This window comes from Sycon ciliatum, chromosome 3 (assembly GCF_964019385.1).
Source record: "Sycon ciliatum chromosome 3, ocSycCili1.1, whole genome shotgun sequence".
Classification (NCBI taxonomy): Eukaryota; Metazoa; Porifera; class Calcarea; order Leucosolenida; family Sycettidae; genus Sycon; species Sycon ciliatum.
This window is the reverse complement of record NC_088645.1, coordinates 13,982,356-14,010,211: the sequence shown is the minus strand read 5'-3', so window position 1 is coordinate 14,010,211 and position 27,856 is coordinate 13,982,356. Positions and strand designations below refer to the sequence as shown.

The window sequence follows — 27,856 nt, the reverse complement described above, 5'->3', positions numbered from 1 at the left end:
ATCATGGTTTCACGATCAGAAACTCGCCTCGGATCTTTCACTACACAGAAAAACACAGCGGACGATAAAACAAAAGGAACGGAACGAGTCAAAAAAGCGTACGTTCTACCAAGAAGAAATACGAATGAGACCAACAGCAACATTCTTTCCTTCGTCTAGACAGTACAAGCGTGACGCTTCCAAAACACCCGCTGTCTATCGCTGACTGAAGGCAACACTGTAGATCTACATGAGGTCAGGGTCACAAAAGCCAAAGGACGACCTTGTTTCCAGATCTTTGTGAGTACGTGTTCCAAATGAGCTAAAGATGCGAGAGAGTAACAGCCATGACTAAAATGTATGTAGAAAAAGTAGGCAACCGATCCCGAACAAGTTTGGCCTACAACCATCATCTTCAACTCCTCAGTAGGATGAATTCGAACTCCGCGAGTCTATACTAATAATAGTACAGGTCGCATGTCTCCCAAATAATGGGTTCCACGCATCTGTCAACTGTTTCATCATGAAATAGATTACAGCAGGAAGAATAGCATACGAAAAAAACCATATACAGGTTCTAGCACATGACAAGTACATGCCATTTTTTTACACCGATGTACATTTTGTCAATGAAGTCCAGCCATAGCTTTTTGTCCCGTGCAGTGTTGAGGCAATCCTCGAGCGTGTGTCCGAGAGGGAAGATGTCGGATTTCACCACATCAATCCACCGACGCCTCGGTCGTCCTCGTGGACGCTTGATCTTTGACGTGTCGATGGCCATGGTTACTACTTATTACATTGTATTTTACTATTACTTCGAGTAGTAACGTTCCACCGTCACCAACAAACCATCATATACCGGTATTTCACGTATTAGTCGTCGTAGATCTACTCGTTTTCTCCTCCTTCCTACTAATACTAGTAGTAGCCTACAGGAAGCGGAGAACACCATGCTACTCACTGTACCAAGAATCAGACTACCGTAAGCAAGAGTCCATAACCATGGTTGGGTCATAAAATTATTGTTTGATCGTATCGCGTACTGCATGCACTCTGCATGCACTCTGCATGCAAAGTGCACAAAAAGAAAATACCGGTAGTACTTTTACAACAAGCCATTGTCAAGAGCATCAGTTTCGCATCATAGCAAGAGGAGCGAGAGCGACGAAGACGAAGCGCAATCTTCGCAGCGGACATTCTTTTCAAAACACAGGTGGCACACACTTAGGGGCCATCCGTAATTATCGATCTTTTTCACGAAACGAAAAAGTTTAGTTATGACCCACCCCCACCCACCCCCCTGAAACGAAAAAATTAATTGACTTGAGACTTTGTGCAGAAAATGATCTTGATTGGCTGTTACACGTATACAACACATTGAGGCCACATTTTAATTTTGTGTGATTGTGCAAGTAAGTATTTAGTTACAAGTATGTTTTCTTGGAAGTCTGGTACTATACAAATGTATATTGTACTTCTTGACCATGGAAACATTTTATTTTCACCTACCACAAAATGAGCACCTCTACGTACGTCTAAACACGGGAATTGTACACTTGCAAATCGTCAGAGTTCCGACATTGACATAATACTGCCAAAACAAGTCGACTTCGGAGCGGAAACAAACGCCATAGCTATCACAGACTTCAGTGGTCGTGCCTCGTTCGCAAATGAGAGCAGCATCGCCCCAGAATCGCTGTCGGAAAGCTCCGTAAGGTCGCACGCACGCCGCGCTGCGCTGCCGTCAATCAGGTACTTGCAGTACGTAGAAAGTCGATGGCCTAAATTTCCGTCTCTGGAAGACTGTCGACACGGGGATCACTCTCCATGGCTTCCCCACCATAAGCACGATCAGATTCTTCCAGATACATTGCGACGACATCGTCTTCAGCGGCTGGCGCTCCCCATATTTGCGTGAGAGTTTACTTGGCGTGCGCCCCGCTCCGTAATTTGAAACTCTCTTGCATCGGCGGCTGGAACGAAATATTCATCTATCTGTCGTCGGTCCCAGAGTGAATGACCATGATGACTGCTTGGTCCTCGTCGGAGAAGTCATCCGAGGACGGGGACGAAAGGAACTCACTGCACTGAGTACTGAGTGGTATCAGTGCATCCGCGTGACGTACTGTCGATCTACTTCAATGTAGATCTACATCCAGTGAGCGTTGATTTTTTCCGCTTTCGATGTTTTTTCAAAACGAAACCGGTCGCTACCCACCCACCCATAAACGAAACTTTTTCGTTTCGTGAAAAAGATCGATAATTACGGATGGCCCCTTACAGAGGGCCTCAGGCAGTAAGGCAATAACGATATCCTGTCATAGACACCACTCGCAGCACCAGTGTGGCAGCGAAACGGCTGCGGTCGGGCAAGTGCAGGTATGTTCGTGATGGCAGTCTATCGGCAGTGACAACGAATTAGTCATCCTCTTCCACTTGTCGTAAAATAGCGCTCTGCCTTTGGGGATTGAGCACTCTTTTGGACAGCTTGAAACCTTTCTATTTCACTCACAGTAACACTATGATTGTACCGGTACATGTAATGAGAAGAGAGGACAGTGCTCGCAAGGAGCGCTAGACAACCTTGGCAAAGCTAGTGTGCGCTGCACTCGCTAAAATATCTACAATGTATAAGGCATAGCCATTATGCTGCTGGTGAGGCGAAGGAACAGCCATTCGTACAGAAAGGAGAAAGCAAAAATCTCGAGTGAACAACGGACAAGAAAGCATGCTGGCCTCTTCCTTGGACTGCGCCGTGCATCAGCATGGAAGTCGAGGGTGAAGGCAGCTGTAAACCGTTTTAGCGCGCGTTTCCCTCCACACCATCGGTATCACAATCACACCAGCCCAAGGTCACAATCTACCCAGATAGATCTACACTGTTGCTCAATGAAATCCAGTCGCGTCACTCAAATAGTTTGCGCCGTGAACAATTTCGCAGCCCAGTGTTCGCAGGTCTAGGGATTGATTGATTGATTGATTTTATTTGGATTCGCGAGACCAAACGAGCAGGAGTGCTCAATAACAGGGTAGCGAATGGTTGAGTTGTGCTATGTGACAATGTAGTGTGTGCGTGGAGGGGGGGGGGGGGGGAGCTGCGGAGGCCCAATACAATGTAAGGGGATGGGAGGAGAGAAGGCCAGCGGAGAGTCAAATTCAGAAGAGGGAGGAGAGAATAGCTGAAGTACACGGTTACTGAGCGAATTCAAATAAACCAAACAAACAGCAAAACAAGTACACAGCTCACGAGAATAAAGAGGACTGGAGCACAGAATTGAACTGCTGATGTACACAGCTGACGAGAATAAAGACAGGAGCACAGAAATGAACGGGAGGCAGTCTACGAAGTGGTGGTACCATGGGTGCATGCACCACGGTACATTACCATATTATCGGCGCGGCTTTGCAAAGTTCGTGGGTACTGAATACCATGGTGTGACCAATTGTGTAGCAGTCTACAACGTGTAGGGAATGGCAGCTCGGCGGAATGCTGGGATGTTGCCCATGGCTCGCACTGTGTCAGGTATATGGTTCCATAACAGGCAACCGCGAGATGCCGGTCGGCATTGGCCTGCTCGGCTTCTGGCTATTGGTTGCTGCAGGCCCAGACTGCGCTGAAGGCGAGTTGCTCCGCAGTTGCTGACAAACAGTGCCTGCAGAGCAGGACTGGCACGGTTATGAACGCACCGCCATACCAGCACGAGCAGTTTCTGGCGATATACCTCGTCCACGCGATAAACAGAGAGCCTCTCCAAGAGGTCACTGGCCCTGGTAAATCGTGGTCGTCCGAACACCGCCCTTGCTGCGCGGTTTTGGGCCACCTGCAAGCGGTTTAGCTGGTTTTGGGTCAAGCCAGAGCCATAGGCGGACGATCCATATATCAAATCCGGCATGATGACAGATAGGAAGTACTTTCTTCGACTAGCTAGAGTGAGGCAACGTCGCGCCCGCCACAGACTACCAATCTTCCTAGCAGTGCGTGAGATGCACCGGTCAACTTGCGGTTGCCAGGCCATTCGTTCATCGATCAAGATGCCGAGGTATTTCGCGCTGGTGGTGTGCGGAAGGACATCATTTCGGCAGCGTACAACCACGTCCGGCTGCTGCCCACTGCTGCTGGTAAAAACCAATACATTGCTCTTCTTTGCATTTAGTACAAGACCACGAGCGTCCAGCCAACTTGAGAGGGAGGTAACCGCCAAGCTGAGCGCATCAGACACCTCTTGCGCTGTCCGTCTTGCACATGTCAGGGCGATGTCGTCCGCAAACTGCAGTGATGATGCCGGCGCAGATTCAGAGGGGACATCTCTAGTGTATATGGAGAACAGCATGGGTCCTAGTACAGAGCCCTGCGGCACACCACAAGTGCACGGTACAGTTCTGCCCAGTCGGGAGCCCATACGAACGCGTTGATGGCGCCCAGACAAATAGTCGCGAAACCATTTCAGGGCTGTGCCGGAGATACCGATGCTGAACAAGTCCTGGATGAGGATGGCATGCTTCACCTTGTCGAAGGCTTTACTCATATCTAACAGGCATGTTGCTACAACAGAACCATTGTCTCTTGCTTGGAGGACGGTGTCCGAGAGCAGTGCCAGTGCATCTTCGGTCGAGTGTCCAGGGCGGAATGCAAACTGGGTGTTAGGGAGAGCTGGGTCGACGAAGTCAACCAGGGCTTTCTGCACCAGCTTTTCGAGTAGCTTAGAGATCACGGGTAACAGCGACACAGGGCGGTAGTTTGTGGGCACGGATGGGTCTCCGGCCTTGAACAGGGGTGTGACGTGTGCTAGCTTGAAACCTCTTGGCACTTCCCCGCTGGACAGGGACGCATTAAACAGTGTGACCAGTGAAGGGGCAAGGATATCAGCGCTATGTTTCAGTACAAAACCGGGTATGTCGTCACTTCCTGTGGCCTTGGTCGTGTTGATTGATCGTAGTAACCGCTCAACTTCCCTGACAGTAACCAGCGGAAAGGAGATGAGACATTGCTGTGGAGGTGGTCCGCTTGGTATCTGGAGACTTTGCGGCCGGCTGGTGTCCGTGATAACCTTGTGGAACGCGGTGGTTACTGCATCCATAGGGCATGCGGGCTCCTGGTGTTGATTGATTGATTGATTGATTTTATTTTACTTCGCAAGTTCAAACGGGTTCCTGGCCCAGTTATATGAAAGCGAAGGATAGAATTTGCCAAAATCCTAATGAGCAACAGCATAGGCAATATTATCATAGAAGTGGAGTACTATGCGAGCGAGAATACTGAGACGAAAGAAACATGTCAAACCTGACGAAACACAACCTATTTCAGGCATACATAAGGAAGGCAGGCTAGCTTAAAATCTTGCAATCTGGATACGGTGCGCACCTCTCTAGGCAAACTGTTCCACAGCAATGCTCCTGCGGTGGCGAATCTCGTTTGGCCACACCGACTGCGAGCTGGCTGGCTGAGCAGACCATTGGCATGCTGATGGCGCGTACTTCTGCCGCTGCATGCTGCTGGTTTGAGAAGCTGGGCTAGAGCAAGGCTAGTGGAGTCATTTAGACAACGCCAGATGAAGATCAGGAGCTTTTGTTTGAAAAGTTCAGTGACGCGGTAAATCGAGTTGGCAGCCAGGAGGGGCTGCATCGCGGAACATGGCGGGCTGCCATCAATGCATCGGATCGCCCGGTTTTGCATGGCTTGCAGACGCTGAAGTTGGGTCACGCGGAGGGCTGCAGAGAAGCTGCAGGCACCATATATCATATCCGGCATGACAATAGCCTTTACATATACCTTGCGCGAGCTGCGGGAGAGGCATCGACGGGCTCTCCACAAGGCGCCTATCTTCCTCGCAACTTTGGTCACTATGGCGCTGACGTGTACATCCCAACTCAGGCGGTTGTCAAGAAAGACACCAAGATACCGCGCAGACTTCACTATCGGTAGAGAGGTATCGCAGCACACGATAGAGACCTCAGGCCCGGCATGTTGCGGTGAGATAGTCATTACCTGGCTTTTGGAGGCGTTTAAAATTAGGCCGCGTGACTTAAGCCATATGGCGAGATCAGTGACAGCTGAAGAGACGGATTTGGAGACTTCCCCAGCGGAAGCTTTTGAATCATACAGAGCAATGTCGTCTGCGAATTGCACGCTGGGTATTGGCGATGAGACCGATTTCACATCACGGGTGTAGACGTTAAAGAGAACAGGCCCCAAGACGGAGCCTTGGGGCACACCACAGGTGCAGTCAAGAGCACGACTTGTGGCCGAAGCGACTGTAACTTGCTGCCTGCGATCTGTCAGGTAATTCGCGAACCACTTCAGGGCGACACCAGAGATACCAACGTCAAAAAGGTCTTGGATGAGGATACCATGCCGGACTTTGTCAAAAGCCTTGGACATGTCGAGGAGGCACAGCCCAGTTACCAGACCACTGTCCTTCGCCTTCTGCAAGCTGTCCGTGAGAACACAGAGGGCATCCTCAGTGGAGCACTTCTTCCTGAAAGCAAACTGAGAATCAGGTAGGGCATTACTCAAGTCTAGATGGCGAACTAGCTGACGCTGCACCACTCTCTCCAACAGCTTTGAGACAACTGGAAGGAGGGACACAGGGCGATAATTGGTGGGGACTGATGGGTCCCCGGTCTTGTAAAGCGGTACAACGGTCGCCAGCTTGAACGCCAAAGGAACCGTGCCAGTACGGAGGGAAGTGCAAAACAGTACTGCTAAAGAGTATGCCAATAAATCGGAACACTGCCGCAATAGCGAACCCGGTATGCCGTCACTTCCCGTAGCTTTGCGAGCATCTACCTGCTGAAGGAGACGTTGAACGTCCGATGGAGTTACAGGGGAGAACTCGGTTAGGGAGACAGGCCCGTTGGGGCCACACGGAACGCCGAGATGGTCGGGTCGGTTTGTGTCTGTAACAATAGAGTGGAACGTGTTGCTGATCTCATGGACATCGCAGCACGGATCTTGACGGCACCGTGAGCGCCCTGTCACGGCATTGAGAATTTCCCAAGACTTTCTTGGGTTACCAGCATTCTCTTTGCACTGGGTGGCGAAGTACGCATTTTTCTTTTGCCGAGAAGCGTTCCGAGCAATGCTACGTGCTCGTTTGAACTCAGTGTGAAGATTTCCATTCGTTTTGTCCTGTCTCCAACGTTTATGAATGCGACGTTTTCGCTGCATTAGCCTGTGTAGTTCTGCGTCTACCCACCGTGGTGTGGACTGTCTGGGAGGCTTTGAGTTACATAGGGGGGCATGCTTATCCATAACGTGCATAAACTTGGCATGCCATTCTCTCCACATGATATTTACATCATTGAAGTCAGAAAAGTCATGTAGGTTGGCCTCACAGATATCATGACGGAACGCGGTACTGTCTATCTTATGGATTCTTCTCATGTGCCTTGGGGCCTGCCGTGTAGTCCGGGGAACATCGACCTGGATATTGCACTCCACGGCACTGTGATCACTGATATCAAGAGGTACGACAGTAGCTACAGTTGCATGGGTAGGGTCAGCCAGAATGAGATCAATTATAGTACCATTCGGACAGCGGGGAGTTTCACGAGTGGGTTCTCTAACGATGTTCTTGAGGCCATAGGCGGCACAGAGGTCACTGAGATAGTGATGCTGGGGACCAGGCTGTTTTGGGTCCATGTTGACGTTGAAGTCACCAACCATTGTAATGGAGGCCGATTGCAGCTTGGCACGCAGGATCACCGCTTCTAGGTCTGTCCAGTAAGATACTGATTCCCCGGGGGGACGGTAGATACAACCAATCAAGTGGCAGCCAAGTGGACCTTTTATTTCCAACCAAGCAGACTCGATCTTGTCGGAATGAAGGTCAGAACGGGCTCGAATAGGAAGGTCTTGGTGGTAATAAAAGCAGACCCCACCACCCATCCGGCCGTGCCTGTCATTACGGTGTAAATTGTAACCATGGATACTAAGTTCTCCGTCTGCAATTTCGGGACTCAGCCACGTCTCCGAGATACCCAAGACATCGTAGCTGCGGTCGCGGATGAGGGCAGCTACTTCTGCACGCTTGTACCGTAGGCTACATATGTTTATGGCACCGATCTTGAGAGGCGCTGCGGTCTGGGTAGGTGGAGGGTGTACTGAGGGTGACTGTGCATGCGGAGTGGCAGGATTCCTAGGGGAGAAGGGTTTGGCAAGAGGGTTCAGCGGCATGAGTGTTCAGGAGGAGATAATTTACAGAAGAAAACGGTATATACAAATAGAGCAATAGATGGGCTGGGTTCATAGAATGTGGACAGTTTTCAACGAGTACTTACTCAGTGGCTTCCTCTGCGGGCAGCGTCGACGGCTTCGTCCTGTGACCTGATTGATAACCGACCACATTTGACGAGGATTAGAGTTATTCTCACTGCACTGGGTGCGGAAGTACTCATTGCGTTTTCTGCGGTACGCATTTGAGCATGCAGATCTGGCTCGCTTGAAGTCCTGATGTGCCGCCCAGTCCCCTTTGTTCGCGAGCCATTTCTTGTGGAGTCGGATTTTCCGCTGATTTAGCTGGAACAAGTCTCTATCCGACCAGGGCGGGTTTGATGGCCGTTTCCCCTGACTTGTAAGAATCTGCGGAGCATGCCTATTCAGCACGTCCATGAACCCTCCATGCCACTGGTGCCACATTTGGTGCACGTCGGATCCAGGTGCAAATGCATACAAGTTGGCTGCAATGAGGTCACGCCGAAAAGACTCGAAGTCCATCCGGTGTAGATGGCGAGTGATGCGAGGTGCACGACTAGTAGTTTGCGCAGTGAGGAGATGGAGATGCGCTCTCACCAGGAAATGGTCGCTGATGTCACAGGGAATAACACTGCACGCGGAGACGTTGGTGGGATCTGAAAGAACAAGGTCGATCACAGTTCCATGGGGATGCTCTGGCGTGACACGTGTTGGGGAGATAACGTGATTTTTCAGGCCATATACGTCGCAGAGATCAAGCAAGTGGCGCACCTGATGACTACCTTGGCATACATTAGCGTTGAAGTCACCGAGTAGGGTCATCGACGGTGTCACTTGGGATGCCCGTTCAAGCTCTTGCTCTATCCGAGTCCAGTAGGCGACTGGCTAGGGCTGCGCAACGCCCGGCGCATACTTGAGTGACGCAACTATCAGGTATCATGTTCGCACTTGTAGGTCCGATACAGCCTTCCGACTTTGTCCACTGCTGTCTGCTAGGAATAGGTCTCCTGGAGAGTGCATGAGACCCAGAGAGTGAGACTTCGCCGTGTCTGTGACGAACTCCTTCTCACCTCCGGTAGACTTGTGAAAATGATGTTATGAGTACCGGTACTTCGTGTGTCTAGAACTAACGAGAGCCTCAAACACTAGACTAGTAGCAGTACTAGTACTAGGGCCCGGTGTAATATGCCCGAAACTTTGCCGAAAATGCTTTTGCGAAATTCTCGTAAACCTTGCCGAAAATGCTCCCAAACCTTGCCAAAATGCTCGGAAAATGCTCACTTTTTTGTAATCCTCAGCACACGCCGTCAAAAGACTCAAAACCAGGGAAACAGAAAATACCGGTATTTTTACAACTCCCTGGTCAAAACCATTATTTCAATTCATAAACTACTCAACAAGATGCTAACCAACGGAATGCGGGAGTGACGTTCTTGTTTGGGAAGTTTTTCTTCTCTCAATTTTGATACACAACGGCCAAGGGCTCCGTTTCCCCCAAAATTCTGCATCACGAGCCCAAAGTGCTGGGTTCGCGGATTGTACCGAAAATGCTCAAAAAAATGCCGGCATATTACACGGGGGCCTAACTAGTACTAGTAGTAAATGCAACTCAGTGCAAGTGCAAAACTCGTATACCGTGGTATACCGGTATCACTAATACCGGTACAGTAATTACTGAGTATAAGCCAGATACATGTCATTGTGGTTAGGGAGTAGTGCAACTATTGTACTACTCCCTGATTGTAGTCTACATGTACATCAAAAGAAATCATTGTAGTCTGCCTGAGAGCCGGGCCATAGGAGAGGTCCGGGACAAACGCCCGTCGAAGTAAATCAGACTCAGAGTCAAGGAGAGCACGAGGCGCAAAATAAAACGCACACATGAACAAACACGCACAACACTCAACATGACCATGATGAGTCAGTGACGTAGATCTACCCTACACAGTAAAACCAAGAGTCCATAACCCCCAATTTAGGGGTTATGGACTCTTGGCAAAAACCTGCAACTAACGACCACCCCTGGCCCTGGGGTGGTCGTTGCCTCGTTGGTTTTACTCAGGGAGTCGGAAAATACCGGTATTTTACTACTCCCTGGTTTTACTGTACTGCATCATTGTCTGCATGCATGCCATGCATGGGGGACTGGGTATGGCAGACCCTTGTTCAGTGGCTGAACAGTACACCTCATCAGGACCAGAAGGATCACGGCTAGCCTCGTGTCTCGCCTGCTGGAGCAGGAGTCGTCTCTTGGCGACTCTCTGACTCAGCTCCGGACGGTCAAGGCGACGGTTCGTGCCGAGAAGCGGAGCGCGTCCCAGGCTATGGCTGACGCCCTTCGCTCGGATCACCGGGAGCTGGCCCCTGTTCTCGACCTGGCCTCAGAAAAGGGTGCATCCAGCTGGCTGACCTGCCGCCCCCTCAGCCGCCATGGTTTCACCCTCACCAAGGGAGATTTCCGTGATGGCCTGTGCCTCCGGTACGGCTGGACACCTCCTCGGCTCCCAAGCCTCTGCGTGTGCAGTAAGCCGCTGAATGTGAGTCACGCCCTGTCGTGTCCGTTTGGTGGCTTCCCGACGCTGCGACATAACGAGGTGAGGGACATAACCACCAGAGCTCTAAGGCAGGTTGCTCCTAACGTGACGGTGGAACCCCACCTCCAGCCCGTCACCGGAGAGGCCTTCCGCCATCGCACAGCTGTCACGGAAGAGCAAGCTCGGCTGGACGTTGCGGCTAGTGGTGTGTGGGGTGGCCGATTCGAGCGCATCTTTATTGATGTAAGGGTGTTCAACCCTTTTGCGTCTTCGAATTGTGCCACCTCCCTCGCTGCTAGCTACAGACGCCATGAACAGGAAAAGCACCGGAAGTACGAAGAGCGAGTACGCGAAGTCGAGCATGCCTCCTTCGTGCCCGTTGTGCTTTCTGCTTCTGGTGGCTATGGCAAGCATGCCAATGCACTTTTCACGCGGATCGCCTCTCTGCTGGCTGAGAAGAGCAAGGAGCCATACGCGCAGATTATCTCCTTCCTGCGCTGCCGCCTTGGGTTTGCCCTGGTGCGTTGTGGTGCTATGTGCCTGCGTGGCTCAAGGATCATGTTTGCTCCTGCCGTGCCTGAGTCCCCTGCTGTGCTAGTGGTGGCGGAGGCACGCATCCAGTGAAGCTGCAGTGATCCTACTGGGTGACAGACTCTGTATAATCATTACTGTATCTGATGATTCGTTTTATGTAATTGTGTTGATTCTTCTGGTTGATAAACATGGTGGTAAAGACGCACCTGGCAATATGGCGGTAAACACACGCCTGCCCACGCACGCTCTCTAAGCTGCAAAGTTCTAGCACGGAGCTCTCCTTCTCACCACCACCACCACCATCACTGGTTCGCGCCTGGCGCCTAGTCGATGCATGGTTGGCGGTATCCGACATAGCAGGCTGGTACATCAAGTAGCGCATGGCACATAGAAGATGACACAGCAACAACATAGCTCGATTGCGACGTATGTTTCGTCCCCGCTGGACTCATCAGGCAATCTTCTTCTTGGATGTCTTCATACGGAGCTTGACTCGGGAGAATGAAGTTGAAGTCACCACTGCAGCTGTACTTCTGGTTGATAAATATGGTGGAAAAGACACACCTGGCCGCAATATGGCGGTAAACACACGCCTGCCCACACACGCTCTCATAAGTACAGCTGCAGTGGTGTCTTCAACTTAAGGGACCGGCGGATTCTGCTCGAAAAGGTGGCAGATTCTGCTCAGTCGAAAAGCAGTGAAATTGGCAGAACCATACAAACCTTATGGCAGGCAATTCCTCGAATGCTGCTCCATTCTTTATCCACATACCAAACATGCACGAAACTTACCAGAAAAAGTACCGAATTCTACCAATTTTTCTGCCGGCAGAATCCGCCGGACCCTACTTCAACTTCATTCTCCCGAGTCAAGCTCCGTTTGAAGACATCCAAGAAGAAGATTGCCTGATAAGTCCAGCGGGGACGAAACGAACGTCGCAATCGATTGCTGTGTCATCTTCTATGTGCCATGCGCTACATGGGCGTAGGAACAGGTACGGCAGGCCCGGCGGTCGCCGGACCAATAATTTTCGATTTGTTTTTACATTCAACCTTGTTGATGGCTTGTCGACTCTTGTACAGGTACCATGTTTTACATCGAAAATGCGGTGTATCATCAGCATGCATATTTTTATTTCTCATAATTCTGTAGCATTAAAATATAGCCTTTTAGGCCCAATTTTCAAAAAAAATCCCTGGGGAAGACCCCCCGACCCCTCTCACAATTTCGCCGCACCAATATACTCCCTCTTCCCAGCATCATAGTCACCCACTCCACGTTGCCACGGATGCCGCCCTGAAATGGGCCGACTCGGCAGGTGGACGCTTTAACCCCACGAAGTCCTACCAAATGACGTTCTCCCCACGTACCAACGGACCGGACCCTCCAAACATCGGGCACCTGCGAATGAACCAGGAAGAAGTGCGCACGGTCGACACGCACCGACATCTTGGCGTGCAAATTGATAGCCACCTCAACTTCCAGTGCCACATCGAAACAATCACCACCAAATTTCGCCAACGCGTGGTACTACTTGCCCACATGTCGAGCCGCCTAACGCCGGAAGTTACAAACCGGCTTTATACTGATTATGTCCGACCCACCATTGAGTACGCCTCGCCACTGTGGCAGTTCCAACTGTCCGCATCCCAAGCGGCGGTGCTTGAGCGTCTGCAGGCCAGATTGGCACGAGTCGTCTTGAGACAGTACGGTGTGTTTCCCTCCGCTACTGAACCGAAGGCATCTCTGTTCGCGCACCTGCAATGGCCCAGTCTGGCATGGCGGCGACACATCCAGTGCCTCCGGGAGCTCCATTACCTGGTCCACCACCAGACCACTGCCCTTATGGAGCTGGGCTATAGTCTCTCCACCAGCGCGTGGAGCCCTCTCCAACTTGTACCGCCTGCCAGGGCGAACAGCTACTCGCGTGCCACCTTCCTCTTTGTTACCGCTGCCACCTGGAATTCTCTCCCCACTGACATTAGAACCACCCAAAATAGTCATTGCCTTGTGTCTCGTGTCCGTACCATCTTTGCCAACACCCGCTTCGAACCCGCTGGTTTCATTCCTTCCAGAGTTTCTATAACATAGTAAAGAATGGTATGGCTGATTTCTACAGCATGCATTTGTTATAACCCTTCCTCTTCTCAATCTATATGTTATAATTTTGCAGATATATTCCCAGTAAGCCATGAACGGAGACCCCCTCGACTTAGGCCTCGGCCTTTGGGGAATCCATAAATAAAATTAAAAAACATATTTAATTGGCAGAACCATACAAACCTTATGGCGGGCAATTCCTCGAATTCTGCTCCATTTCTTTATCCACATACCAAACACGCATGAAACTTACCAGAAAAAGTACCGAATTCTGCCAATGTTTCTGCCGGCAGAATCCGCCGGACCCTAAGTGACATTGCTTCTGACTCCGACCATAGACCCCTTGGCCTTGGCAAGGTTCGGGCCTTGCGAGGATAGGAACTGTAACTGTAAGTGTAAAGGGATCGTACCCCAGGTTCAGACCCTCTCTGGTCCAGTCTAGGGTAGGGGAAGGGAGTCATGTTAGAAACCCACCAGTCACGCTATGTAAGCCATCATCAACAGTAGAATGTAATAATTATGGGTAATACTCTAATCTACATGTACATGTACTTAAAAGTAGAGATGGTCCCAGTATTGCCCCCACCCTCCCCTTATTCATTCTTACTTCTTCACTGTATTCGTCACCTTTACATTGGGCAGTTCTGCAGTTGCTACTCCATTGTATGTACTAGTAGTACTTCAAAGTACATGACATGGAACATAACCATGTTGTAACATTGGACCGATGATTGGGGGCGAAGTTGAAAGTTTGAAGTGCCGGCGAACGCAACAATGCTCTGAGTCTCAGTATGGACTATAGGCACAGCAGGATTTCGATTGGAAACTGCAGTCATGTACATGTACATATTTGTACTAGCACATACAAGTCATAATAAATATGAAAATGACTGTGAAAGTACAGTGTACATGTAGTAGAAACTTGGGTCAGTTTCTCCAGTTGCAAGAACTGGATAGCTTCTGTCTTAGGTAGGTAGGTACATTTTTATTTGAATTCGCAGAACCAAACGGGTGGTGTCACCCAATTACATGGAAGCGAATGGAAACAGTAAAATATTGTAGGAAACAGCCTAACATGATAGCAGGGTGTAGTACAAAGCAAAGAACGCTCAGTCAATGAATAACGTTAACGTTAGAATACAACAACGGGGAGGCGGTAAACAGCACATGACTGGTACTGTGCAAACGTTCAAAGATTCCTGTAGTGTTCAGTCGTGGGTGCTACTGCTAGCAAGACAGAACGGGAGGCAGGCTTGTTTGAACTGGTGGTACTGGGTAATACCACGCACGTCGGATGGCAGGGTGTTCCATAAAATGGACCCGCGAGCGGTTGGACGGTCGTGGCCGGCTTTGGAGGCAGATTTGGGCACTCGAAGGCCCAAGCTGCGTTGTGCGCGCGTTGTTCGAGTACTGGGATGCTCCAGAAGGGCTTGCAGTGCATTGCTTGCCCGACCATTCGAGCAACGCCAGATCATAATAAGGGTCTTTTGCTTGTGGAGCTCTTCGATGCCATACAGCTGCAGACGAGCAAGCAGAGGTTGGGCGATTGTGCGAGGTGGCAGGCCGAATACGGCGCGTGCCGCACGGTTTTGCTGGACCTGAAGGCGGGACCGCTGGTCTTGTCGAAGGCACCCAGAGAACGCCACGGACCCGTAGAGCAAATCTGGCATCACAACGGATTTCACGTACTGCTCTCTGGACTTTCTTGGAAGGCAACGGCGGGCTCTCCAGAGTGCTCCCACCTTCTGCGAGGCCTTCTTCACAACATTTTTAACGTGTTCGTTAAATCGAACGTGCTCGTCTATCGTGATGCCCAGGTACTTCGCATGGGGAACTGCTGGTAGCGGGTTTCCACGGCATTTGACAGTAATGTCTTGGCCGGAAATTCGCAGGACATGGCTTTTGCTAGTGTTCAGGATTAGATTCCGTTCCTGGAGGTGGTTAGCAATCTCGGTTGTAGACGTTGTTAGAACTCGCGATACTTCCTGGCAATCAGGGTGGCTGAACGTGAGAGCAATATCGTAAGCAAACTGCACTGAGATGGACGGACTGGCAATGGTGTCTTCTGATGGTTGTGTGAGAATTGCCTCCCTGACTGACGTGAAGGTACATACATGTACATGCAATTTGTTAGATTGACAGCATGAAACAAGGAGGAGGACAATGTGTTCGGAAACAGTGACCTTACTACAACCTTCCGCGGTTGGCAGAGCCCCGGTCCCTGCGGACCATTTGAACCATATGGGTATCGCACCCGGTTCTGACCCTCGTTATGCTAGGGGGCTAGGAGACTACTCCTGATGTCGTCTTGTTGTCTTCGCTCTTTTTTAACTTGTATAAAAACTTCAGTGTCCTCCTCCTTGATTCATGCTGTCAATCTAACAATTGCGTGAACTACAACAAGGTTTATGTAATACTGGTTTACCAGTTTTGGATCATAATAATACATGTATCGCACCCGTGTAGCTGCTCGACTGCTGTGTCTGGCAGGGCAAGCTAGCAGGAGGTGGGCAGCATCATCAACTGTTCTAGGGCAGTGAGTGCAATGGGGTGAAGGTGCAGCCTCAATCAGGAGCAAGTACTTGTTCAGCAGGCTGCAGTGGCCAGTGAGGAGCTGATTGAGGATGGTGGTCTCATGCCGGGGCGGAATGCTGCGGAATTTGCTGGTGTTGAGCAATGGCCAGGGGGGGGGGGGGGGGGAGTATGCGGTTGCAGACCAAAGCCTTGGCAGCTTGGATAGCCTATTAGGTACTAGTACTAGTAGTAGCTGCACCTGGACCTGTACTAGTACATTGTAGTAGGCTGGGAAGAGCGGTAACCAGGGTAATAATCTCTGTCAGGTCAGCTCTGAAAGCAACACAATCATCATCACTTCGGCAGGGAGCCATACTAGCCAAAGGCATTTTAATGCTTCCTACATGTATGTAAATTTTTAAAATTTACATACATGATTTAAAAATTTACATAGGAAGTACTAGTCTGTAGAGGCTCCAGGGTGAAGCTAGCTGGTGTGGGTGTCGTGAGACAAGGCAACAACGCTGTCCACTCGTATCCACCTTTATTAGTCACCCCTATAAAGGACTGAGCTGAGCTCATGAGTACTGTCATCGCTTTCATGTGGAAGTGATGACAGTCATGCAGAGTGCTGCCGAGTAAAACCCGCCACGAGTTGGATGCAGATACTACTACAATATCAAGTACTAGTAGTACTCTACAGTTCGGAACTTCCTATTTTTACGCGAACGAGTTCAGAGGCGCACAAGACACGGTACTACTACTAGTAGTAGCTAGGCCTAGGGAGTAGGCAGCAGGCACTGGCATTCTGGAAACAACCAACTACTACAGTACATGTACTAGTACAGTGCTGGCAACTGAAATCCGACCCCCTGGCGCCAAGGGGGGCGGATTTCAGTTTCCAGCACTGTAGTAGTGGAGCAGTGAATGATCATTGAGCAAGCTAAGCTCCACAAGGACCACAACAATTAATTGAATTATGTACCTCGAGATCCACACTTGTAGTTGTAGGCAACCGCCCGCAGGACTTGTTGCCCTTGCACTCGTATTAACTTAAAGATCTACTCGTCAGGTCCCGAGTTTCGAAACAAGGACGTATGGAACTCTCCACTTGAGTCTTGAATCAGTTCAGCTTCTCCCCTGCGGCGACGCTCAGCACACTCCGTTCTTGCCACCTACTGTGACCTAGTCCGGCTAGTAGTGTCACCTGTATCTAAAAAAGCGTAGAATGATTGTGAAATGGAGTACTATTAAAGTAGTACATATAGCGGACTCACGTCTGAGTCACGGATTATCAGAACCAAAACACACCAGTAGTAGTAGCAGTACCCTTTTTTTCTTTCGACTTTCGTGTCTACATGTGGTATACTGGCTAGGCTCTTGCTCCTACTTGTTCGCAGATGATATTCTTTTACTTTCATCACGTCGCCTGCAGTGCGAGCGTGTTTCAGGCAACAGTCTACCAGATCTGTGCCTGATCCACAGCCAGTAAACCCATTGCAGGTTGACGAATTATTTGAAACTAGAAAGGACGGTAGCTTGAACGCAACAGTGACTTCGAAATACATGATTTGCTGGTATTCAGTACTATGATAGTAGTGTTCCAACAGTTTGTGATGGACGTGCACCCGTACTAACGTCGCGTTGTTTGCGAGAGGCATTTCTTTGCAGTCTTTGCCATAGCCCATCTACATCGTTCTAGGCCCTGGCCTAGCAGGGGTCGGACAAACGACGTGTTAGCTGGAGGAATTTCCGGTGGAAACTCTGGACAGGTGGACATGATGAAGTGGCCAACGGGCGTGTCTAGAACGGTCGCTTTGGTACTTTATGGTGCAGTACATGTGTTGGTGCTGAGATCGTGTGGACAAATATTCAACATCAATCACCCGCTGCTTTCTGGGGAGGATACACCAATGATATGTTCGGCTTTCCTCGTCGACGGGCATCTCGACCAGACGTTCAGCCTGTTGGAAGCAGCCATCCTGCCTTTCCATAGCAGGTAAATAGCATGCTACAGACTACAGTGCTCCAGTCGCGTCACTCGAGACGAGTGTGAGCCTTACATCATTTCCCAGCCACAGGTCAAGGGCTGCCCAACATCCGGCGCGTGTTTGAGTGACAGACTGGATTTCATTGAGCCGTACTGTACATGTATGTTTCAGGCAAATGCACCGTTTTACTGAATCGAAAAAAAAATCTGGTTTGAGTACTATTGTAGTGTTGACAATACTTAGTACATCATCATGTGGAGAACACATATTACCGGTATGTTTCTCCACATGATGATGTACAGTGTGCAAATAACTGCATGCAGTAGATGAAAAGAACAAATTGTGTTCTTTTCATCTACTGCATGCAGTCATTTGCACACTGTATATGAAGTGCTAGCCATCCAGGGTTCTTGCAGGAGCGACACTGCAGGGCGCTGCGCCCTCCTTCACTTTCGACTTCTGAACGGATTTCAATGTCCGCTACACGGTATAAACATCACTTACCTCTGAAAGATACTCATGGCGGGTTCCAGTAGCCGGTGAATAAATACATGCAGTAAAAATTGGTCGGTTGCTTAGGGCCCTTACACACTACGTACATGTAAAACGCAACTAACTTGAGCATACGTTGCGTATGCGCCAGCCTGATCAAGTGCAGTTGCACACTGACAGGTGATCTGCTTTTTACGTACATGACTGTACTGATGTAGTGCAGTTCGGATGAAATGTTCTGCTCTCAGAACGAGTGCTGTGTGTGCTTCTTCGATTTCGTTCTGCATCTTGTGTTGGAGCCATGCCCATGGAGCTCAGGTTGACTCCGGCAAGGAGAAAGCGGCGACGTAAAATTGTTGCCGCCATGATATTGCAGGACCTGCAGAAGCTAGTGAAGTCGTCTGATGGCGGTCCTGTTCTTGATATTTTCTAGATGACTGATCGCAGTTGCTCAAATTTCATGGTCACGACGATGCTCAGCATGCTGTTGCGGAATGGTACCGTCAAATACAGAATTGGTCGCAACTTGTGGACAGCTCACCCTGAGAACGAGTTTGGAACGCCTTGTTTTTTGATATATCGCCCACAGCTCCATGAGCTTCGCCTCCATTTCTTCTGTGCACTGGATTTGGATTTTCGGCATCGTGTCGCGCTCAGCAATCAAACAAGATCGAGTCTACTACGGCTTGAACAACACGAGTTCAGGTACGAGAATTTCAGAAGCAGGCGAAAAGTCCAATGGACAGCTGAAATTGAAACACGGAAATCCACACAGCACCAAACAGCAAAAACACCAACAAGAAGTTGAAGTCCGAAAGCGCGGGAAGGCATAAAAGCTAAAAAGCTAAAAAGCAGCCTTCTACACCCGTCCGAGATCTGAGTAAAACGTTTACGCAACTTTTTAGATTTCGTGCCATATGACGTCAGTCGACATGGCAACTTTTACAGGAACGCAACAAAAAAGCGGTTTTCTACGTAGTGTGTAAGGGCCCTAACTGATGTCGGTGAAATTATCGGCCAAAATGGCGGCACAAAATGGCCGTAAAACACACACACACACACACAAACATTTGGGTCCGAGGACCCGCACTTCACTTTTGTTCTGGCTACAGTCGACTCCTGATATAACGGACACCATTGTGCATGAGAATTAATAATATTCTTTATAGCCGAAGTTCGTTATAACAGAAATGCACTCACACCATACAAGCAGCAAGTCATCAGTGACTGGAAAGTGGTCCATGACAGTATGAATACACTTGGTTTACATGTGACCATACACGATTTGGTTCGTTACAAGCGAAAACTGTTCGCTATAAAGGGTCAATTTTGTACGGGTTCAAACAGGGACATGAACAACAGTTCGCTATATCACGAAATTCGTTCGTTATAATGTGGAATCGACTGTATAACCCTGCTAACATAACACTGCCTCACACTTACATGTAGGTGCAGTTCTCGGTAATCCATACCACGGCATAAGATTGATTCCTAATGGGATTGTGGTACTGCCCGTGGCTATGGGTCCTGAGGCTGACTTGTGTGTGTGTGTGTGTGTGTGTGTGTGTGTGTGTGTGTGTGTGTGTGTGTGTGTGCGTGTGTTTATTGTGTTACTGTGCATGTTAGCTTCTCTTTAGGCAATATGAGCTGTTCTGGATTTCTGGGATGGGAAGCATATCAACTTGCTACTGCACTGAAGTTTGGCTTGACCTTTGGAGCACAAGGCGTAAGCTTTTTACATGAATGATCTGTACATTTGTATTTCCTTTCTGGCCACTGTGAGGCAACATGTGTGTGTGGGTGTTAAGTTCGATCAGTTACCCCTCTCCCCCTTCCCCTTCTTCAGACCCCATGCGCCCTTAGCCTAGTGCAGTAAAAGTTGTAAAAGCTGTAACTAGAGACCACCGTGACTAGCAACCAGCCTGGTACTACAAACGACTTTGCCAGGCACGGATGGTCTCACATTCATCTATGGCTGTGCGGTGCAAATCTCAAACTAAGGACCACCTGCCACTAAAGACCGCGTTCTCTGGCCCCAAGGGGTGGTCGTCAGTTGCAGGTTTTACTGTACAATTATTGCAGGTTGTACAGTATTTCTCTGAATGTAAGTCGCCCTTTAATGTCAATGTAACGTTATTGAAACAACTTAGCTCAGACTTGAAAATAGGCTGCGACTTGTAATCGAGGAAATACGTTACTTGCTTTGGGGTTCAGGGAAGAATTGTGATTATATGGAGCTGAAACGAGAGAGCTTGGAAGCTCAGGGCACTACGCTATGCCTTTTTGCCTTGCTCATCATGCATGCTATTAGAAGTGATGGAAATGTTTTTTCCATTGATTGGCTCCATCATTGTATTGCAAAAACGTTTCAATCAGTTTGAATATGAGTGTGAACACATTGGCAGTCTTGTAACGGGTTATTATGTAGATAACAAGCCGGGATAAGTTTGCATTCGAGGGTAATACGACACCGTCTACCAATTTGATGACCAATGCAAAAAAAAGCATAGGATGTTATGATTTTTTTCATTTCTCCTCTTTTCAAGACATAGTCTAGGATTCGAAGTTCGAACCCGCACAATCGTCCTGTATGCATTCCCCGATACACTTAGCATTCATACTCATTCTTCACAGTTGCTTCACGTTATTATCTTGCGTTTGAAGGCCCTATTTGAATATTGTAGCTAGCTGTCCTTGACGGTACGGTACAGGTACGGGATAGCGCCAGGCATGCCGATGGCATAAACAAACACGGATTAAAGCTGGGTGGACCCTGGCTAGCGCCAGACGTTACTGAAGTAACGTCTTTAGCATAGCTACGGGAATAATGCTATCAAGTTGCATTTGGTTTGTTTGATTTCGAGGACAGTAGAATGGCATTAGAGATTACTATGTGTCCTGTGTGGCTAGAGATTACTTTGGGTCCTGTCACTCCTGTGTGAATAGACATGGTTAGCATAAATTTTTACCGTTCACGCTAAATCCAACGGTACTCGTCAGGCGAAATAGCACGTCATAGATGAGCGGGAAGAAGATGACGACGTCCACTAATTTAGTATCTGTGCACACGAATCTGCTGTGTGTGTGACTCTGTGTGTAAGCTATGATATCATCTTCTGTGGTTCCATGCTAGGGTTGTCCACATTTTTCGAAATATTTTTGCCAAGTTGCGGATGCAAAATGAAGTCTTGTTGGGGCATTATGCATTCCATAAATTCAGGAGGATTTTGAAGAAAATAAGAAGAAATTAAAAAAATTCTTAAAATTCAAAAAAATCAACCCAATTCGCGAAAATTATGCGACCGTTGTCATGGCAACCAACAAAAAATGGCCGCCTCTGTGTGTACATGGTTACCGTGACTCACGTGAGAGTCGACTACAGTGTTTGTAGTATAGTCTATCGCTGTAAAATTCCATTTTCCTCGTGCTGCATCCATAGTGGCTTTTTACCTTTTGACAGCTACTGACTGTAGCGGTTGTAGTATCCCTGCCTTGCTAGTACTAGTAGCAAGAGTACATAACCCCCCGCTCTCTAGTAGTAGTACTCGTACTGAACTGTAGCTGACTACTACTAGTCTACAGTACATCATTCTTTCTACTGACCTCTAATCATGTCACACGTACACGCACTGCATGACTCTTGTCACTCCTTTGCTGACAAGCCTCACTTCTCACCACTTGTGTTTCCCTTGCGCTTGCTGGATTGCATACTACATTATGTATATAATACAAACTAACCTTAGGTTTATACGTGGAATATAAACTGAACACAAACCGAGTCCTGAAAGGCTGAAGTAACTAATACTTGTAGTTCCACTATAAAATCAGTGAATCTTCGGCGCCTGAACTAATACTTGGTAGTTTTGAGGTCTGGCTGTTTGACACACCCTCATGCTTTCGACTGGGGTTGTGAGGAGTGAATTCCTGCATGCTTTGGCCGTTTGGGCATGGAAAAGGGCAAAATATACCCCAAGTTGCAATTTTTCCCCGGGGATGCATTTTTACCCCCAAGTTGCAAAAAAGATGCAAAACATAATGTGGACAAGCCTATTCCATGCCTAGCGCCTACAAAGTTTGAATGACGTAGGTTGAGCGATCGCTCCGCGAAACATACTTTTTGAAATTCTCTTCATAGTATATCTTCCACCATTGAAATTTCGAATTTCTTCGAATTTTTTGCTGAGAGGGGTGGCTTGCAACCTCGATAATGGCTTGTTCCACTTCCAGGCATGCTTCGGAGCCATCTTCTGTTGATGTAGTGGCGGGGATCTGCCCTGCAACTGCTACAACAAAAAATGATTCGATCTGAGAAAGGGTGAGACCGCGAATCTCGGTTGAATATTGAGTATTTCAAGCCTTTTCACGACGAAGATGGAGTTCTTTTTGGAGATGGACGTCGCGGCAAAGGACATGGTGTCCGACTTCTGGCGTCTGGTGAAGCCAGGGATCATTTTTCCAGTCAGGTCGGCAGCCTAACCGTCGGTAAGCTTGTGTTTGGATCCCGTTCTGCTTGATGTGGTAGATCACAAACAAAATTATCGCACAAATTGATCTCAGCATCGTGCGTACGGTATTTTATATTCAGAAAATCCCAAAGTGTCTCTGTGTGGCCGTCCTATGCCACGAGAAACTCCAATCAGGCTCCTATGTCCTCTGCCTTCATGATTGAATGTCCACTTCGTTTGAACAACGAACACAACAATCGAGGACGGCTTTGCAATGAAAAATACAGCTATACTGGAGCAGAAAAAAAGAAGAAAAAAAGTGCTCAGGATGAGACTCGAGTACACGCATACTCTCCCAGCAGGTGAAACGCAAATTTTTGTGAAAAATGCGTGTCGCCGACTGACCAGTAATTTCGCCTGACGCGTACCCAATACCCAAAATACTGTCTGTTTGGTATCGTTTCGACTATAGAAAGCTCTGTTTAGCGGGAAAACGAAACGGTAAGATTCCAACTAGGGTTACGTAGTAAGTCGATCGTTGCGTCAGAAACCGAAATGCTAACCATGTCTTGAAAACACACAAAAGGCGGTCCAGGCCGACAGTCGAAGTTAGCTTGAACGGTAAAATGCTAACCGTGTCTAATGTCTCAAGTACAGTGTTGCTCAATAAAATCCAGTCACGCCACTCAAGTACGTGCCGGGCGTTGTGCAGCCCTAGATCTACGCACACTGGACGGCGAAATGATGCAAGGCGCAAACTTGAGTGACGCGACTGGATTCCATTGAACAGCACTGTACATGTGCAGAGGGTTGTACTAGGATACACGCGCAAAGGATTGCATCCAGGAGAATACCCTCACGTGATCGTATACTCTTCTGTGCTTTATCTGCAGCTCGCGGCCGACCTGAAAGTGTTCTCTGGCGTGGCGTTTGTCATCCGCGACTCGTGCTCCTCGAATCTTCTAGCTGCGGCCCAGGTGCAGACCGTGCTGTCGGTACAGCGCGGTGATCTGCCAGCTGTGGCTGAATACGGAGATGGCAATGTCCTAATACGCGACTTGGACTTGAACATCACTCTGCTGGACCACGACGTCAGGGCATGTGACCAGGGCACGGCTGGATCCATATTCGGTTGCCATGCGCTCGCTGAGCTGCTGGAAATCGCAACGGACGCAGATTTGGACTTGCGCAATGAGACCCTGCTGGATCTCGGCCGATACGTCAGCAATGGCGATCGAGTGCCGCCAAATTTGGCATTCACCGCAAAGGATAACGCCAGACCAGCTTCAAACAGTTTGTTCATTCCAATGGCTAGTCAAGAAGCCATCGCTATTTCTCCTCTGCTGTCTGCCAGGACCATCATACACATCAGTGCGTGGGCTTCAAGCCCGATATTTAACAACAACAACGAGTATCCGTACTTCTTTCGGATGACACCATCTGATGATCACCAGGTGGAGGCCATTGTGGACCTCATCACGGAGCTGGGAGCAACGTACGTGGCACTGATTGCTGGAGCTGACCAACTCTATAGCGGGCAAGGCTACAACCTGATCCGTGATCGGTCGCGTCGTGACGGCAAATTTTGCTTTGCCATGCAGCAGCGCATCTCCGCTGAGGACCCAGAGTCCCTGGAGGAAGCGGCTGTGGCAATACGAAACAGTCCGGACGCAAGGGTCATCATAATCTTCGCCACGCCCAGGCAAATGGCGGCGTTCATACCCGTGTACAATCAGCACAATATTACGGATCGCATCATCATCGGCAGTAGTGACTGGTTTACACGACTGGATTACGCCAGCACTATTCCAGCTAGCTCCGCGTTCTATAAGACAACCGTTCTGGGATTCGTACCGACTCCCGAGCGCATATTCCTGGACGCTTACCTTCTGACAGCTGGCTATTCCTTTGAGCTAAAGCAAGAATACTTTGCCCGACAGACGGCGAGGGGTAGTCCGTATGCCAGGACGTACTTGGAGAGAGTCGGCAACTGCTCGATATCCAGCAGAGTTGTTCAGTCCTGCCAAGCGGCTTTCTTCAAGTCCAGCCAGCAGTACCCGGACTGTGACGCCGACTTCCCCGTCCCGGACTTCGAGCTAACAATTGCTTCCGTCACTCTGTTCATGGTGCGTACGCTGCTTAGCGTCACGCTCGCCTCCTCCTCCATTCAACCATACTGCCGTGATGGGCAGTGCACGCTGCTCACAAACCCGGTCAACGCCCTGGAAATTCTCAGAACGTACCGCGAGCTGACGCTGCCCTGCTCCATACGCGGTGTGAATAGAACGTGCGAGGTTTTCACCGTGGGCCAGAGTGGATTCCCGTACTTTGAGCTGCAGGCGCTGCGAGTGACAACTGCTAACAATGATGGACGTCAGCGGCTGTCTCGAGTAGGCGTGGGTGACTGGTACACTGGCGGCGGTGAAACGTATGACACCAGGTTACAATGGTACACGCATAGCTGTGTTGATTTTGGTGACGCGGAGCAGGGCTGTGTGAACATGACGGCTCGCAGGCAGGAGATGGCAGCGTTGGGAGAGAACAACGGAACATCGCCGCCAGACAACCGACAGCCTGCAGTTCCGTCATCGATATGCAGTGAGCCCTGCAGGCCAGGGTACTTCTTGCGGCAGACCAGCTTGCAGCAGTTCTGTTGCTGGACGTGTATTCGTTGCAGCACGGGTCACTTTAGCGAGGAGGTGAACTCCCTGGAGTGTGACAGGTGCGACGTTGGACTTGTCACCAATGTCAATCGCACACAGTGTATTGAGCCGATCATCGTACGCTGGCCCTGGCCCAGCTACTGGTCATGGATTGTCATTGCACTGTGTCTGTTTGGCGCGGCTCTCACTGCTGTCGTTCTGGTCTTCTTCATTAGACACCGGCGGGAACCGATGATCCTGCGTTCCAATATCGTGCACATGACGTTCGTACTGGGCTCGGCCATTTGCACTTTTCTGATCAACATAGTGCTTCTGTATGTACCGAGGTCTACACTTGGTCATTGCCACATTCACAACATGCTCTTTCTGCTGTTCACTGCCGCATCGATCAGTGCGCTGATCTTGAAAACCAACCGTCTCGGCACCATATTCAGCTCCATGCAGGTGATGGACGGCAGGCGAGGTGGCGGACTTCGCCGCAAACTGCTCAGCAACGAGGGCCAGGTATTTCTCATACTGCTCTTCACATTCCTCTTCTGCATTCTGTACTATGCTCTGCGGGAAGCACTTCCGGCGGCACCGCAGCTTGTGTTTGTTGACGAGCAGCACGCTGGGTATTCATGCCGGGACAATGCCATCGCCAATGGTGTGCTCCTGGGTTGCTTTGTGGCAGTGAACATACTTGCCTTCTATCTTGCCTTTCAAACACGCAGCCTTCCCGACGACTACAACGACTCCAAGCTCATCATGGTCACCAGCAGTATCTGTACCATCGTTCTGCTAGCATTCCTGCCGGCTTTGCTGAACACCGAGCTGGATCTCCGAATGGTGGTCATCAGTCTGGTGATCATGGCATATCACTACGCCGCTGTTATCACACTGTGTTTGCCACGCGTCTACTGGACCCAGTTTGGATTCACGGAGAACTACAAGCGCCCAGCGACCAGCAGCAATGATTCCACTACGAAGAGCAATGGCCGGCCATCTCTCGCATCGCAACAAGTTGCTACGCCCACACTCAGTAATCGCCACGCACTTGTCTCCATGCAGTCGCTCCACTCTACAACTGGTCCGCATTCCGTGAAGGGTACGCTAGCCATGGATAAGAGTATAGAGGAGGACGGCGCAGTGAACGGTACCTCTGAGCAATACACACATTACAAAAGCATGAGTGCGTCACAAGATTCCATGTGCACTGCAGATTAGTGGACAGTACTGTCGTGGACATGGACGTCCGGTCGAATGACCGGGGCTGGCGCCCACAGTGCGTACAGAACGTTGCATGCAACGTACATACACATGTTGATCGCATGTTGACCGCATGCGCACTCACAGCTGCATGGCCAGCGCCCTCGGGCCGCTTGACCTGAGACCGGTTTTCCATGTCCATGCCAGTAGTGTAGTTTGTATGACTGTGCTCGTTGACCGGCCGACTGTGGACTTGTGAAGCGCTGGCATGCAGTGGATCAATAACAGCGTTATATTCATTATTCAATACAATATATTGATTTTTTGTTTGATTTACAATCTGGTGGTTCTCTGAGCATGTTGAAAGAATTCCTATGTGTACTTGAGCCGGCAGCGAACATCGGTCAACTGTCTACCTTGCTTTTACCTGTCTAGAGATTGTTGTTATCAAGAGTTGATGAGCTAGTCCATGTGTGAAACGATATCCATCACTCAGATGGATGGATTCTGTATTCTCTTTATTGTCTAGTCTAGCAGCGCAGATATATTATCAGCATTATCCTGAGAGCATCCTGCTCCTGTATCTGATCGTAAATTAACGTACAGAAATGCCTAGCGCTGAAGAACGCAGGGGGTCAAGGGGAGCAGAGTCACAGATTATCCTACTGTAAAACATGTATATAATATTATAACGAGGAAGTTAATGTAACGTTTTAACGGATGACATTTCTTCGTTATGATAAGATCCGTTGAGGCCGTACTGCTTCATATATGTTGTGCGTGGGTATGCCAGAATACTGCAAGATCGTTAACAATTCTTCTCGTTAACCTATGAATTTTGGACAACCGTTAAAATTGCGACTCGTTATAATGACATGTCTTACAGCATTTACACTGTCCGTGTTCCGCAGTCTATGTGTGGCTCACAGTGCTGCTCAATGCAACCTGATCAAATGAATCAGGTTTGCGCTGCTTGTACGCGTGAATATTCCAATGTTGCGCTGCACCCGGCATGTACTGTAGCGGACACTGAAATCCATTGAGAAGTGAAGCGCCTACTGGCACTGGGCGTTGGCCTTGCAGCCGCGAGCACGGCTGGTCCGTTTTTACAGTGTGCGTGACCTGAACTACACTGTACAGAGGCATTGCATGTACACGCTAAAAGCAGCAAGGGGGCCGGCCCCGATCGGATTTCAATGTCCACGACGGCACTCGACTCGC

The 27,856-nt window shown here is 49.3% G+C and overlaps 1 protein-coding gene across 1 annotated transcript; it reads left to right on the top strand.

Annotated features, from left to right (window-relative positions):
• Positions 1 to 17,165: 17,165 nt before the first annotated feature.
• On the top strand, positions 17,166 to 27,513 carry LOC135811493 (extracellular calcium-sensing receptor-like). The gene is made up of 3 exons (XM_065324731.1): positions 17,166 to 17,855; positions 19,966 to 20,065; positions 23,678 to 27,513. The coding sequence occupies exons 1-3, from the start codon at positions 17,635 to 17,637 to the stop codon at positions 26,651 to 26,653; spliced, it is 3,297 nt and encodes a 1,098-aa protein (XP_065180803.1). The 5' UTR covers positions 17,166 to 17,634; the 3' UTR covers positions 26,654 to 27,513.
• The last annotated feature ends 343 nt before the right edge of the window (positions 27,514 to 27,856 follow it).

What these genes read in the sequence shown, in the direction of transcription:
- LOC135811493 (XM_065324731.1), top strand. Translation starts at nt 17,635, where the DNA reads ATGATGAAGTGGCCAACGGGCGTGTCTAGAACGGTCGCTTTGGTACTT. An exon ending in ATCCTGCCTTTCCATAGCAG is followed by an intron (nt 17,856 to 19,965) that starts GTAAATAGCATG and finishes TGTGCATGTTAG; the next exon opens with CTTCTCTTTAGGCAATATGA. An exon ending in TGACCTTTGGAGCACAAGGC is followed by an intron (nt 20,066 to 23,677) that starts GTAAGCTTTTTA and finishes CTTTATCTGCAG; the next exon opens with CTCGCGGCCGACCTGAAAGT.